General features: G+C 43.9%; 1 protein-coding gene across 7 annotated transcripts in view; it reads right to left on the bottom strand.

Moving 5' to 3' along the window:
* Window positions 1-2,560: 2,560 nt before the first annotated feature.
* IWS1 (interacts with SUPT6H, CTD assembly factor 1) overlaps window positions 2,561-16,453 on the bottom strand; it is a 45,281-nt gene continuing 31,388 nt past the window's right edge. For 2 of the 7 annotated variants that reach the window (XM_008158136.3, XM_054722773.1), the window contains exons 9-14: window positions 15,238-15,367; window positions 14,254-14,371; window positions 12,308-12,419; window positions 11,717-11,773; window positions 10,422-10,533; window positions 2,561-2,923 (exon numbers count right to left, since the gene is read on the bottom strand). In XM_008158136.3, coding sequence (XP_008156358.2) covers window positions 2,792-2,923; window positions 10,422-10,533; window positions 11,717-11,773; window positions 12,308-12,419; window positions 14,254-14,371; window positions 15,238-15,367 — 661 coding nt within the window. In that variant the 3' untranslated portion in view covers window positions 2,561-2,791. Of the gene's footprint in view, window positions 2,924-9,880; window positions 10,078-10,421; window positions 10,534-11,716; window positions 11,822-12,307; window positions 12,420-14,253; window positions 14,372-15,237; window positions 15,368-16,453 lie in introns of those variants that run through there. The other 5 variants (XM_054722772.1, XR_008557395.1, XM_054722774.1 and 2 more) reach the window with 5 other exon arrangements.

Raw genomic sequence — 16,453 nt, 5'->3', positions numbered from 1 at the left:
ATCATGTTTACCTACACTGTCATCTTGACCAGAAGCCTACACCAAATTCAGAGTAGAATTCCTGTAATGAAAATGAATTACTGATTCTTTCACTTAACCATCTGGACTAATCAGTGTTTTCTAATTAAATCTGCAGACTTAAAATAGTTTAAAAGTATCCCCAGAATAGGATGTAGCCATAAGTTATAATGATCTCTATCTCAATTGCCTGCCTGCTAGAAGCAGTTGGTATAGTGATGCTAAATTGTATTCACACTTCCTCTAGGACAGTATTTCACAATCTTTTTTTCATTATAGCATCCCCAAAGGACAATTTAAATTGCAGACATATATTGTCTTATTGCACTCCACTTTCTTTTTTTAAAATATATTTTTATTGATTTCAGAGAGGAAGGGAGAGGGAGAAATAGAAACATCAATGATGAAAGAAAATCATTGATTGGCTGCTTCCTGCACACCCCACACTGGGGATTGAGCCCACAACCAGGCATGTGCCCTGACCAGGAATAGAATGGGTGACCTCCTGGTGCAGGGATCAAGGCTCAATCACTGAGCCACACTGGCCAGGGCTCAGAGGCTTGAGAATCGCCTGATTCTCAAGGCACAAGCCTGTCCAACTCCTCCAAATCCCCAATCAACTCTTGGGTGTGGACAGAGGAGCCACACTCTCCTGGCCAGCAATGGCCGCTCCGCCCAGGCTCTGGGTTCATTTGGTCAGAATTCTCTCCCACGCGGAGTTCCCAGCCCCGAGCCCAGGCGGAGCAGCAGACCCACAGGCCCAGGCAGCGTCTGACTAGGTGCCAGGAAGAGCAGCTGGACCAGGGGCAGCAAAACTTCTCTATGGCGATGGGAGAGGACAGAGGAAGCCTCGGGGATCACTGGGCAGCGGACACGCACCTCCAGCTGGACACCACCCACGAAGAACACATTCTCATGGTTCTTCCCACAGGGAGGCCCGGCTTGCTGCACTTTAGATATGTTCTCCCCGCTGAAAGTCTGTGGCAACCCAGTGTGTGCAAGTCTATCAGTGCCATTTTTCCTGTATTTGCTCACTTTGTGTCTGCCTCATTTTGGTAATTCTTGCAGTATTTCAAACTTTTCATTACTATCTGTTATGGTGAACTATGGCGAGTTATCTTTCAGAAATCGTTTGTGAAAGGAAGTCGACTAATGCATAAACTTCATTGTTGTCTTATTTTAAGAAATCATCACAGCTCCCCCCAACCTTCAGCAAATGCCACCCTGATCAGTCAGCAGCCATCAACATGGAGCAAGACTCTCCACCAGCAGAGATTATGACTTGCGGAAGGCTCAGGTGATGGTTAGCATTTTTTAGCAATAATGTATTTTTAAATTTAGGTATGCACATTTAACAAACTACAGTGTAGTGTAACAACTTTTTATATACACTGGGAAACAAAAAAGCTCCTGTGATTGCTTTATTGGGGTGATCTGGAACTGATCCTGCAATATTTCTGAGGTGTGGCTACAATTAAAGGCAAGTCTGGCCGGCGTGGCTCAGTGGTTGAGTATTGACCTATGAACCAGGAGGCAAGGTTTGATTCCGTCAGGACACATGCCCAGGTTGCGGGCTGATCCCCAGCGGACATGCAGAAGGCGGCCGATCATTGATGTTTCTATCTCTCCCTCTCTGAAATCAATAAAAATATATTAAAAAAAAAATCAAAAGAATGAAAATTTCCCTGACAAGAGAGATACTAAGAAACAAAATGTTGTTGGTAGGTTGTTTTCACTGCAGCTAAGATACTGCAATTCTGACATCAATAACCTGGAGTTAGCACCAGACTTCCCAGGTTGAAGGGCCCAGACCCCACAAGACTGTCCATTCCCGCCGCCAGCTGCCGGTGGAGCCCATCCACCCTCGCTGACTGCATACAAGTCTGAGGGCTCCCATGAAGCCCTCTGGTTCAAGAATTCACTAACATGGCTCCCAGGAATCAGAAAAGCACCACCTTTGTAGTTTTATTATAAAGGATTCAAGTCAGGAGGATCAGCCCAAAGACGACCCAGAGGGCGAGGTCTGGGAGGAAACCGCTTCCCACCCTTTCGTGGTGGAATCAGGCACGTCGCCATCTCAGCACGTCAGTGTGCTCACCAATCAGAAAGCTCCGCTGAGTTTTGGTACCTGGAGTTCTTAATTAGGGCCTCACCATTTAGGCACGATTGACAAAAATCAATCGATGCGACTGAACGGCTACTCAGTCTTCAGCACTTTGTAGGTCAGGCCTTCCCGAAGCCCCAATCCTCCACAATAGAGCTCTGGGGTCTTCCCGGTGACTTGACCCATCCTTCAGCCACATACGGGTCACAAGTCACCTCATTAGAATCACAGTATTGCCATCACCCAGGACACCCAAAGGCTTCCGAAGCTCCTGGTCAGGAACCCAGGACAGAGACCGGGCAAATGCCCTGTTATACGACAGTAGGCAGGCTGAACTCTGAAAGATCACAAACCACTGTCATAGCTAAGATTCTCTTTCACTCACCAAGAACCAATTCTCACCCCACTGATGACTCCTCCCAGAAAATGAAGACAGCCTCCCAAAACCAGACTGGCATTTATTGTGAAAGTCCACAGAAGGGGGGCTACTTATTCCTCTGTACAAAGCCCACACCAATGGTTTTAAATACAACGGAGAGAAAGGCAAGTGCTAGGACAATATTTGATACAAGCTGAACCATTTACAGATACACTAAAAAATTTAAAATACCATCTTTCTCCGAAGAGTCCACTGCGCATTTCCTAGCGCAGGACGGGGACCCAGGAAGGTCACAACGGCATTTTGTTGCCCTCGATGCTGATTTTCACTGCGTGTGCAGATCGGCTTTTTTTCCTGATGTCTGTGAACTTCCTCATCTGTTTATCCAGTCGACTGATACCCTTCTTGGAGGTCCCCTGAAACTACAAGTGGGATAAAAATTAAAGAGCCATCATTGAAATCCATGACCCTAGTTTAGCTTTCATCTTCGTTTATCTGAAAGTTAGCAGCCAGGAGAGCTCCTAGCTCAGGAATAACCAGACATGCTGTGGTGACTTCCGGAGCAGCAGAGCAAGGGTCCACAGAATGTTAGGAAACACAAGACACTCTCCGTGCAGAATAACTGTCTGTGCCTTACTGGTAAATGTTGTCTCAGTCCATGGAAATTTCCTAGATGAGTGAAAGGAGGAAAAATAGAAACTATAACCCCCCAATTCCATCAGATTACATCTTGCCTATATGCTTTTCCCTTTCAAAGACTGACGTGGAGTTGATCACTTGACAGATGCACCTTCCAACAGTGCTGGCATCAAGAACGATGACCTTCGAGGAAAAGGAGAGTCATCTGCGAAAGAGCTGTGAGTGTGACGGCTGTGGTCAGAGGGTCAGCAAGGCAAACCCCTGAAGCAGAGCTCTGGCTTCACACCCGGGGGACCCCTGCTCTGCTCGGCAGGTTCTGTGACCCTGGCCGGTCACGCCCCGGGTCAGCACTCCTCTCAGGACTGCTGGGAGACGTAAATGAGAAAACACTGTCAGCCAGAAGGAGGGTCTGACAGAGCCAATGCTCAAATGTCACCATGACTATTATTACTCCTAGTAGCAATCCATTAGGCTTAGGTTTAACAAGTATATCTGACACAAAAAGAAAAGAAAATTTAGTCAATCCAGGGGGCTTATTTCTTACACCTCTTCCTGCTTGTCCCTTATGTCTAAAGGTTTGGTTATTACTTTGATATTGAAAATATTACATGTTTTAAAAAGATGTGGTCGCCAAGCAATTGACACCTTTTAGAAGTGCTGAAAAGGCCTGCCCTTCATGTCGAAGATCAGGGTGAACTCTTCTTGCTGACTCTAGGGTCGCCAATAATTCCAACCTCTTAAGAACGTTGAGTGGTTAAAAAGAGATGGGTTTTCCTAATCCCCACTCCTGCCCATGCTGACTAGTAAGTTACCCATGAAGCTCAAGGCAAAGCTGCTAAAGGAAGGCAGAGCCTGGGAGGCACTCCAGGGTCAGTGCTGGTGGGGGAAGCTCCTGTGTCGGGAGCCTCCCCAGTCGCTATCCCACCCCCTTGAAAAAGAATCATACTGATCATCAACCCTAGATTTTCTAGGAATATCCCAATTCTAAATAGTACTTCATATCAACTTGAACATGTGGCACTAATACCGAGTTAGCATACAAATTCGTTATCAGACGAGAAAGAGCTGTGCTACCCTCTCTAATGAATACCCCCTTGGGGGAAGAGGGATGGAGGGATGAAGAGAGGGGACTTTTGAACATCAGCCATTTGACCTTGGGGTTTTGTCTTCAGATTCCCTCAAGAGTCCCCAGTATCTGCTCCCTTTCAGACAATGTAACCCGATTTATATACTTGCAGTGAGTCCACACTGGAAGTCTTACCAGCTCAGATCTCGCCAACTACCCAACTGCCAGCCTAGATTTCTCCTTGCTCACTCCCAGATCTCCACAGTCTGAGCCCCCATCCCAGCGACTGAAATGCACACACCCACGTCATGCTGATCTACAGCTAGTTACCGCTCGGAAGGATTGTAGCTGCCAGATGCCTAGTGACCCCAAGCCTGAAATCACACAGAACACTGTACCTAACACACTAAATTCAACAAACTAATCTCTGATCCATCAACTCCACACCACTTCCTTAGGATAGTACAACTGCAATGCACTGGTGAACAGTTTTATCACAGCTTTACCAGTGAAAAACCAAGAGTAGCCTAAAAGATTAGCAAGATGGGTTTGCTTAAAATAATTATGGTAGCCGAAACTGGTTTGGCTCAGTGGATAGAGCGTCGGCATGCGGACTAAAGGGTCCCAGGTTTGATTCCGGTCAAGGGCATGTACCTTGGTTGCGGGCACATCCCCAGTAGGGGGTGTGCAAGAGGCAGCTGATCAATGTTTCTCTCTCATCGATGTTTCTAACTCTCTATCCCTCTCTCTTCCTCTCTGTAAAAAATCAATAAAATATATTTTTTTAAAAATAATTATGGTAAAACTATATTTAGTGACACAATGTCACTAAAGAATGTTTACTAAAAAGAATTTTTACCATGCTAAGTCAAAGACAAAACCCAACAAGGAATACAATATGATCAAGATTTTGCTTAAGAGTTCAAAAACCCAAAACCAGCAATCATGTTTATGTATGCATTTAGAAAAGACCAAAAAGAAGTAACTCAAAATGTTAATGTTAAGGTGCAGTGGATTTATGAGTAACATTAATTTTTATCTGTGCTTTCTCTATTTAAAAGTTTACATAAAAGCATGTATTGCTTTTGTCATTTTAATGTTATTTAAAAGCACTACATGGAATAAACTAACACATAAACATACAATGTAGTGTAGGCTACTGCATTATTTAGGAGGAAAAATCAGAAACTATAGAAGTGACTAAGCAAATTACATATTCACATGATACACTATTATGCAGCCATTATAAATTATAAATCTATAAGGTGATTTAAGGAGAAGTGATCAAAATTATATACAAGCATAATTTTAATTGAAATAGCAACCGAAAAAAGGCAAAAACTACAACCAAGTGCTTTTGAATAGTGAGTGCTTTTTCTCTTCACTACCTCTACACATTTTCTACAATTATAACAAGAAAAAACTAAGGAGAACCAAGATGGCGGCATAGGTAAACACCCGTACTTGCTGTCTCCCACAACCACATCAAAATTACAAAAGATGAACAACTATCATCCAGAACCACGGGAAAGCTGGCTGAGTGGAAGTACTACAACTAAAGAGGTAAAGAAGAAAACGCATGAGACTGGTAGTAGGTGCGGAGGCGTGGAACGGGCGGGCACCCAGGTGTGCTTTTTTAATCGGGAGGAATATACAAGCTCCCGCTTGCTCTGAGCTCCAGTGCTGGGCGAGATTCTGGGGGACCCAGAGAGAAACTGGACTGTCTGCTATGGGGCAGGAATGGGGGGGCGGGGGTTGGCTTTCTTCCAGACGGAGGTGCTCGCAGTGGTCATTGTTCCTGTGCTGGGACCTCTCCGGTGCAGGGCTGACTGGCAGCCATTGCTGTTTGCTCTGCCCTGGAGATTCCCTGAGACCCCGCCCCACCCAAGCTGTGTGCAGCGGCTTTTGCATATGAATGGCCTGTCCTTTCTTAGCCTAAAACCTTCAAAAAAGCTGCAGCTGGGCCAGGGAGCCCCAAAGCTATCAAAAGAAGGCCCAAGGCTAGCACCAGCAGCAGCCTTCCTTGCTTCACAGCTGGACTCCTCTGGGCACTTCCAAACCCCATATAAAGAGGAGGAATCTGCCAAAACCGGTTTGGCTCAGTGGAGAGAGCATCGGCCTGCGGACTCAAGGGTCCCAGGTTCGATTCCGGTCAAGGGCATGTTCCTTGGTTGCGGGCACATCCCCAGTAGGGGGTGTGCAAGAGGCAGCTGATCGATCATCGATGTTTTTAACTCTATCCCTCTCTCTTCCTCTCTGTAAAAAAATCAATTAAAAAAAAAAGAAAAAAAGAGGAGGAATCTGCAGATCTCTCTGTAGGTCCTGCTGGGTGGCCCCAGGCAGTGGCTGACTTTGCACCTCTCTGGAGGCCCTAGAGCCAGTGTACCCAGTGGTCAGTGTGAGACCATACCAGATTACAACTCTACACATCCATAAGTGACACATTCAAGGGTCAGACTCAGTGAGCACCAAAGCCCCACTGAAGCAAGACCTGCCCCATAAGGGTGTCTCCTGCACAGCAGCTCTTCCAGTGTAGACACAGCTGGTCCCCACAGCCTATTGGCCTGGAGGTCAATTCATCCCAGTGATACCAACAGCAATCAAGGCTCACCTACAACAAGACTGTGCACACAGCCCACAAAGGGGTGCACCAAGAGAGTCCACCTCAGGTGACTGGGGAGGCTGAGCCACCGGGCCCTATAGGACACCTAGCACACAAGGCCACTCTATCAACTCAGGGAAGCAGCAAAAATGCAGAAACAAAGAAACAGGTCACAAATGAAAGAAATGGAAGAAAGCAAAATACTGGATTTAGAGTTCAAAACCACGGTTATAAGGTTTCTCAAGAATCTTCTAGAAACCTCCGAGAAACTTAGTGAGACCTTCAAGGATTTTAGTGAGAATGCAAAAAAAATGGAAAAGGACCAGTCAGAAATTAAGCATACACTGACTGAAATAAAGAATAATATACAGAGATTCAACAGTAGACTAGAGGATCCCAAGAATTAAGTCAAAGATTTGAAATATGAGGAAGCAAAAACACCCAACCGGAAGAAGAAAAAGAAAAAAGAATCCAAAAAGTTGAAGATAGTGTAAGGAGCCTCTGGGACAACTTCAAGTGTACCAACATCAGAATTATGGGAGTGCCAGAAGAGAGAGAGAGCAGGATATTGAAAACCTATTTGAAGAAATAATGACAGAAAACTTCCCCCACCTGGTGAAAGAAATAGACTTACCATTCCAGGAAGCGCAGAGAACCTCAAACAAGAGGAATCCAAAGAGGACCACACCAAGACACATCATAATTAAAATGCCAAGGGCAAAAGACAGAGAGAGAATCTTAAAAGCAGCAAGAGGAAAACAGTTAGTTACTTACAAGGGAGCACCCATACAACTGTCAGCTGATTTCTCAACAGACACTATGCAGGCCAGATGGGAGTGGCAAGAAATATTTCAAGTGATGAATAGCAAGAACCTACAACCAAGATTACTCTACCCAGCAAAGTTATCATTCAGAATTAAAGGTCAGATAAAGAGCTTCACAGACAAGAAAAAGCTAAAGGAGTTCATCACAACCAAACCAGTATTATATGAAATGCTGAAGGGTATTCTTTAAGAAGAGGAAGAAGAAGAAAAAGGTAAAGATAGAAAATATGAACAGCAAAGTGACAACAAATACATACCTATCAACAAGTGAATCTAAAAATCAAATGAGTAAAAAAATCTGATGAACAGAATAAACTGGCGAATAAAATAGAATCAGGGGCATGGAAATGGAGCCGACTGACAATTCTTGGGGGGGGCAGGGAATGTCGGGGGGGTGCAGGAAGAGACTGGACAAAGATCTTATATGCATGTATGCAGTACCTATGGATGCGGACAGTGGGGTGGCGAGGGCCTGGGGTGGAGTGGGAACCAGGTGGAGGGGAGTTATGGGGGGAAGGGTGGGGAAGAGGAACATCTGTAATAATCTGAACAATAAAGATTAAAATAAAATAAATAATAAAAGAAGAAAAGAAAAAACTAAGCTTGAAGCATTTCGGGAAATACATTTAACACACCAAACTATTATCAGTGGTGACTTAGAGGAAGGACAGGACTTTGGGAACCCATTTATTCTACGGTGTTTAATGTTTATTTATATAATTTCAAAAATAAAAATGACATACAGGAGTGGGTGAAAGTAGGTTTACAGTTGTGAGTACACAAAATAGACTTATTTTTGTATTAGCATTTATCCATTATTGTATTATTTTTCATTTGAACAACTGTAAACCTACTTTTATTCAACACTTCCATTTGAAAGCCATCGACTCACTCCAATTGTCTTCGTGGACAATGTTTTGTATGAATACTCATTAGTGGTGGTGCAATGTGCGCCCCGAGTGAACATGCAGGAACCCTTCCTGAGCAGGGACACAGCCACATGGCTTAAGGACAATATACTGAAAAGTAAAATGAGACCACCAGCCCCAAAACATGCATTTTTTTCAAGAGCTCTATAAGCCAGACTCAGGCCTAGATAAATGCCAGCACATTATGATCTTGGGATTGTTGAGGATAAAGGAAAGGAACTGAACTAGAAGTTCCCTCTCCTCACGCAGGTCACCTGTCTGCTCTAGCAGAGGTTGGGTTCCCTCATCCCACCACCTCATCAGCCACAGGGAAGGCAGGACCAGAACCATCAACAGCAGCAGACAGGCGCATCCCCCCGGGACGAAAGGCAGGCTTCCAAAGAAGAGGGTCACACAGATTGCTTAAGACATTTCCTCTGCCACATCATAATTCTCCCTCTCACAAAGGCGTGTGCTGGGGAAGAGAAAAATAGGCAAGACAGGGATGAAAAGAGGGAAGAGGCAGTGAGAAAAGGTAAGGTAGGAGTGAATGGATATCGAGGAGCATGGATACGGATGAAAGGAAAAAGGGAAGGCATTCCAGATGAAGAAGTCCGTGGCCCTGAGCTAGTGCTCTGCTACCCGCTATTTGTTCTAACAAATACAAAGTAGGCTTTGTTTCGCCATTAGCTTTGCAAAGAAGTCAAGTGGCAGGAAGGTGAGTGTAAATCATGAAGTAGCTGCCAAAGTGGGGTCATGGAGAAGTCACAGGAGGCACCCAGCATCCTCCGACTGTGCAGAACATACTGCGATAAAGGTGCTGTCACTCGCAGAGTGCGGCAGGTCAGTGAGACCGGCTTTACGAACGTTCCAAAGTCTCTTTCATTTCCAACCACATATCGAATATATAGTCATCAGATAAGTCATCTCTTAAATATAAAGTGATGAGTCCTCAAAGGCATGTTGCTGAGCCACTGACAGTAGCAAAAGAAGCCACATCCCTCCCACCAAGAAGCTACTAACTGGCTTATATGCCTGGGACACAGACTACTATGGTCCTAGGCCTTAACAAAAGCCCTTTTAATAAAAATGGGCGCAGTCAAGAAGACCAAAATGCTTCTCAGGGAAGTGAATATCTGTGGGCCTCTAGGGCACCAGTAAAGGAGGAGTCCACTTCCATGCCAATGCCAATTTCCAGATGTTCAGGAAGACCTAAAATGTCACCAAGTGCCTGTGAGGGTCATTATTTCAGAAACTAAAAGTGGACCTGGCCTTGTCTGGTTAAACACACACCCACACACACGCGTGCGCGCGCGCTCCTCCTCACTTTAGCTACTGACATTCAAGCGCATGCACAGAGCACGCCTCCTTGGGGATACCTCCTGGACACGCTCTGGCAGGGCCAGGCCTACAGGGGCATCCTGTTGCCTTCAATGCTGAACTTGACAGCACGGTGCACTCTGCTGAGTCGTTTCTGCTCGGCAAACCGCCTCTTATGCTTTTCCAATCGGTTTAGGCCCTTTTTAAGAATACCAGGCTAGAAAGAATGGTTGGAATGGAGAATAAAAAGAGATTACTAAAAAGCAATGATGATCACTGAGCAGTATTTACAGTGATGACAGAGGAAGTATCTCCTCTACATATTTCACAACAGAGTTACTTAAAACAGTGGAGAGGAAGGAAGGGGACACTGCAGCAGCAGGCGAGTTCTGATTCTTCGAGTTAAAAAAGAAATGACCGTATCAAAATACTAAGGCTCCAAGATTTGGTTGAAATAAAGGGATAAATAAGAAAAAACTTGACTTGATAATGCTGCTACGTGAACTAAAGTAAAGTAGTCATTGGCATGAGAGCCACCTTGCTGTTGCCCTGCTTGCTTACCCGGGACGACTCCATTTCCACATTCCACTTGGGCCTGACAACATAGTCCTTGTTTGAGGGCATTGGCACCCTCGCACGGGCACAGAATCCAGGATCTCCAGGTCTGAGGGCCCTGAGAGTAAGAAGAGCATGCTGCTTACGGAGCCAACCACATCTGGGCCCATCCCATTCAGATAAAAGCCAGCTTCAAACCTCCTCTGCCCTCCCAAGGTCACACCCCCCGCCCCCGTCTCAGCTGGCCTCATCATCACTCATATTTCTGCATGGGCCCCTCAGCTTCCCTCCCAGGGCCTGCTGCCTCCTCTCCTTTAGTGACTGCCATCCTCTCAGCTACTCAGGCTAAAATTCTGGTTGGTGTCTTCAAACCTAGCCAACTCCTCCCCCACTACGTCACCTACTCCCAGCAACTCTGCCCTTGCAAAGGCTTCTCAACCTTCTGCTTCCCCACAGCCTTCTCAGTTTAGCTATTCACTGCTTTCAGTTACTCCCCTCCAACCCATCCTGCACACACCATCAGCACCCAAATCAAATCTGATGACTTCATGTCCTTGCTCAAAAACTTTCTATGAGAGGAGAAGTGAAAAGTCTTCATCTAGATTTAAAGCTGTTCAAAATTTGGTCCAAATCTACATTTCCAACCTTATCTTCCAGCATCCCAGGTACCACCTACTGCCCAACCACTCCAGTCCAATGGCCATTCCTAAAATAGGCCTTGCACACACTTACCCCACAGCCTTAAGCCCTCCCTTTGTCTATAATCCCTCTAAAAACTTTTTGAGAGCATGGACTATTTTACATTCAATTCTGTATTTCCAGAGCTTAATGCAGAAATCTAGTACATAGCAAGCAGCAATAAAATCTATATTATTATTTTTTTAAGACTATTGCCTTTAAAAAAATTTGATTCGGGAGAAAGGCAGGGAGGTAGAGTTAAGAAACATTGACCCGCTGCCTCCTGCACCCATCCTGACCGGGGATTAAACCCCAAACTGGTTATGTGTCCTGAGGCTGGAAATCCAATCTGCCACCCCTTGGTATACAGGACAACCCTGAACCAACCGAGCTACACTGGCCAGGGCTACAATCTTTACGGAATGAACCGTTTCTCAATCTTCCTATGTCCTCCAGAGCACCCAATACAATGCGCTGTGACTATTCAATGAATGTTAAACTGAAAAACCATCTCTTGTCAATGTGAACATACACCATTTCATTTGCTATTTTTCTTAAAACAAAGCAGCAAACAGAACATTCTCTCTACCGTCCAAGAAAGAAAACTGCTGCAGAATTCTTACTTCTCCTCTCCTGTCAGCACCTTTTCCAGGTCTCTTCGGGGCGTCTGACCACCAGCGCTGGGAACAAAGTCATCAGTGAACTGTTAGGGACGGTGGAATCTTGAACTTTACAAGAAAAGAAGAGCAAAGTGGGACACCAAACGCAGACCACAAGGACGCCCTTTACAACGGAAAATGCTTCTCGATCCTGCATGCCAGGGCTCATGATGGGTGAATGGTGACTGCCCTGGACACAACTGTATCCAGCTTACTGATACAAACTGAACCATATTCTCTTTCTCTCCTAAGAATTTGGAAACGGGACTGGAAAGAAAGTTTTTTCTGCAAGTGGCCAGGACAAGAAAAGCAACCTCCAGACTGTGGCAGAGCACACTCCACCAGACCAAGCCGGAGTCTGGGAGGGTGTGGGCCTCCACTTACACACTGGCCACAGAAATCAGTGGGTATTATGAGCAACACGGACACATCAAGCCGAGAGGAAAGACAAAATCCTATCATCTTAGCAGGTTTCCTAATGATCTTACTTACAAAAAAGCTGAATTGCTGTAACAGTAACATTTACTCCACTTCCTCATGCCTGTTCCCTCATACCTGTTCATTCTTCGTCGCTGAGGCATTTGCTCTAGGTCTCTCTGCTCCCTCTCTTCTCTCGTCATTCCTTTGTAATTTGAGGTAAGACCAAATATAGGCCGAGACCATTCATCTGTCACCAGGAAAAGGCAATTATTTAGCCCACAGAGTTGCATTCCTCCTACCATGTCTTAAAATAGCCACACCCTAGTGTTACGCTATATTCTAGGTATTTAGAATATTCTTTCCTTAAAGATACCATTATCTCAGGACCATTCATAGGATAAACGCAGCCTAATACCAACATTACAATTAGCTCCAGTTGATTCAGGAAATTCAGTATAAAAAGGTCATTTAAATCTATAATCACCAGATGTTTGAGAGTAATTCCTGACCCACTTTAACAGTCAACAACAAGTTGTGTTGTCATTTCATAAAGACAGTCTAATTTCTAATTTACTCTATTAAAAAAGAGAAAATCTGGCCCGGCAGGCATGGCTCTATGGTTGAGCATTGACCTATGAACCAGGAGGTCACAGTTCAATTCCTGGTCAGAGCACATGCCTGGGTTGAGGGCTCAATCCCCAGTGCGGGGTGTGCAGGAGGCAGCCGACTAATGATTCCTATCATTGATATTTCTATCTCTTTCTGCCTTCCTCTCTGAAATCAATAAATAAAAATATATTTTAAAACAGAGAAAAATCTTGAAATTCTTCTACTTTCTCATTCTAAAATAAAGTTCCCTTGTTACTTGTCAAAATGATCTAGATCTTTAAAAATTATATTTTAATAGTGTAGGTTCATTAAATCTAAGAAAGCTGCTAGGATGAACATGAAAAAAAGTACTATAGGCCCACTGTTTAGTTAGTAAAAGTCTAAAGGTGCTTTTATTTTGAAACATGGTGTAGACTATTGTTGCATTTAATATGCTATCAATGTTGTCAAACTAATAAGAAAGCAGGAGTCTCAGAGGAGGTGGTCTAAATATCTTTGAAAACTGACCCACCAGCCCCTCCCCTGGATTCAGAATCACTGTGAAAATGAGTAATGAGTATTATTTTTTTAGTGGAAAGGACTTAATCACTGGGAATATTCTGCTTTTCTCAGTCTAGGGCAAAAAGAGGGTCGAGAAAGACTGCACAAAAGCATCAAAAGTTTATTATTTAATAGGTAGTAAATTACAAATTATTAAAACAAGATAAAAAATATAAAACATTTAAATTTATTAAAAAATTTAAATTTCCCTAAAAAACTTCTGATACTCTTAAACGATTCAATAGAAAAATAATTACTATCTTCAGAAGTAGTTGCTTTTTCGGTCTAGTTTGGAAGTTTAAAAATTCCTTTCCAACATGGAGCACAGCAAGTCAAAGAGAATGATGAAAATGCTCGCTTTTCATTCTTAAAACTGAAGGATTTTATAAACATTACAGCAACTGATCAGATGAAGGCTTGGAAGCCCATTATAAAAGTAACAATGACAGCAGCAGTGGCTAACATTTCCTGAGGAGTATATATGTGTGTATGTTATCTATGGCTGTATATATACTCTCTAATCTTTACAAAAAACCCAAAGCAAGCACACAATTCCCCATTTTGCAGAGGAGAAAACCAGGGCCTGGAGCTGAAAGCAGGAGCCTAGGGATACGCAGTAAGGCAAGTGGTGCATCCAGGATCTGAAACCAGGGAGGACTAATGGCAGGACCAGCATTCCAGCACCTCTCTCACGACCTGCTCTTGGTCCCTGATTAGAAAATGCATCATTTTACTTGCTGAACTTAATACTGAATTATATACTTAAATATACTGAGAAGCCTTTTAAGTGTAAAGGGAAAAAGCTGGTACCTATAAGAAGGCACCAAACATTTTTTCTACTCTACTTTATTGATTCATTTTAAATATATATTGGTACAAATGTAGTTACCTTTTATATATCCATAAACACAACAAACACAAAATGTACATACTGATGAGTTTCCCTGCCATGTCCTTGTTGGACCGTGACTCCTTGGGATGTTTGTAGAGATACATCACTGCCCGTCCGATCCCGCTGTGCTTCAGGGTCTCTTGGCTCACACTGGGCAGCTGAGGACATAAGCACATGCGCACAACATTAATCACGCAGAACTGGGTCCTGCCGGTCTATTCTAGAGGAGCCTCTGAGACCTGGCTCATTCACAATAGGGTAAGTAACAAAAACCTCCATTTTCAGGATCTACAGATATTGAACACAAATGTATTCTGTGTTCACATCTCGAGTTGAGAGTTCAGTATTAGTGCTGCGTCCAAGTAAAACTTAACAACGGGAGAAAATGTGAACCATGCATACTCAGAGGTTAACAGTTTAACACAAGATGCAGCACCGGCCCAGAATCAAATAGACCTAAGTCTGAAGCCAAGCACAGCCATCTGCAAGCAATGTGACCTTGGATAAGTCATTTAACTTCTCTGAGTCTTAACTTCCTCATCTGTAAAATGGAGACAATACACCCACCTTGCAGGTTTGCTGTGAGGAATAAGAACACCTAGCACATAGGAGGGTTCTCGAGAATTCCCTTAGAAGTCAAGTCGCTTGCCCAAGGTGTCACAGCGATGTAAAAGCGGCCAGCTGGATTCCAATGCAGGCTTACCTGACGCTGAAGTTGGTTTTTTTTACTTCGTTCCTCCCCCAAACATGCCCACTACTGTACTACTCTACACAGAAACCACAGCTACTCCAGGATCTCTTTCCTTCAATGCCAGAGGCACATAAAGTTTATCAGGGCCTCCTTCATTTATGCTCATTTTATTTTGCTATGTTCCTAAAAAACACACTGAAGAAAACCCTTCTTCTGGCAGGCTATGGCAGAGAGAATATATAAATACCAGGTAAGATAAATACAGAGACTGCAATAACACAAGACACATTAAATAAGTAACGATGCGCGAACAACCAGATCACTGCCTCTAACCTCTTGTAGAATCTTCAGCAGCTCCTCTCGGATCTTTAGTGCTGGCAAGCTCCTATCCGGGAGAGGCGAGAGCCACTCTTTGATGGCAGACATCACACCACTGTCAATGAATGTTTCTTTAAGGTCCTGCCTGCAATAAGAATTAAATAAAAAAGTCGTCTGTACATGTTGGTTCTACTATAGCTCCCTTTGGATTTTCTTATGTATTTAGTGATGCTTTCAAAGCCCCTCCCAGAGTTGGCCTGCACTCTTGTTTACGCCCCTCTCCGCAGGTTTCAGAGCAACAGGACATTTAGATCCCATTTTCACAAGCACACTGGAGAGGCTAAGATGGTTTGTTTAAAACAAAACAAACCCAAATTACACAAGTCAGGTTAATGTTAATATAAATGGTACAGACAGTAAGGATAATGAGCTCCAATTATTACAACTATAAAATTAATGCTTAATCTGTCAGGACAGTGATTCTCAAACTGTTTTGGGTGAAAGAAAACTCAGAATTATGCAAGATACCAGGGAGAAAAGCATTCGCTTAGCAGGAAAAAATTGCCAATGAATTACTGACATTTAAATTTCATTTTATGTACTAGAATCAATTATGTTAATATACAACATGACAATATCAGAGGTAGCAATTTTCTAGTAGAAAGTCCTAGACCATGCTATTGGTGCACTGGTGTGCATTTCTCTACAGCCATCAAAAAGTAGGCTATGGCTGGGTTCAAGGTGAAATCAAAATTGTTCACGCATCGCCCTGGCTGGTTTGGCTCAGTGGATAGAGTGTCGGCCTGTGGACTGAAGGTTCCTGGGTTCGATTCCAGCCAAGGGCACATGCCCAGGTTGTGGGCTCAATCCTCATTGGGGAGTGTGCAGGAGGCAGCGGATCAATGATTCTCTCTCATCACTGATGTTTCTATCTCTCTCCCCCTTGTTCTTCCTCTCTGAAATCAATAACAAATATATTTTAAAAAATTATTAAGGCACCTGAACAAAACAATGAAAGACCTTGGTAACAATGATTCATCAAGAAAGGACCCTGCAGAGAAACCAAGATGGCGGCATAGGTAAGCACCTAAACTGCTGCCTCGCAAAACCATTTCAAAACTCTAACTAAAAGACAGAACGGACACCATCCAGAACCACAGGAAAGCTGGCTGAGTGGAAATTCTACAACTAGAAGGAAAGAGAAAAGCTCTCAGAGAATCAGAGGAGCTGC

The sequence above is a fragment of the Eptesicus fuscus genome, chromosome 11 (assembly GCF_027574615.1).
Source record: "Eptesicus fuscus isolate TK198812 chromosome 11, DD_ASM_mEF_20220401, whole genome shotgun sequence".
Classification (NCBI taxonomy): Eukaryota; Metazoa; Chordata; class Mammalia; order Chiroptera; family Vespertilionidae; genus Eptesicus; species Eptesicus fuscus.
Note: the sequence above shows the minus strand (reverse complement) of the source record. Positions and strands in the feature narration are given on the sequence as shown.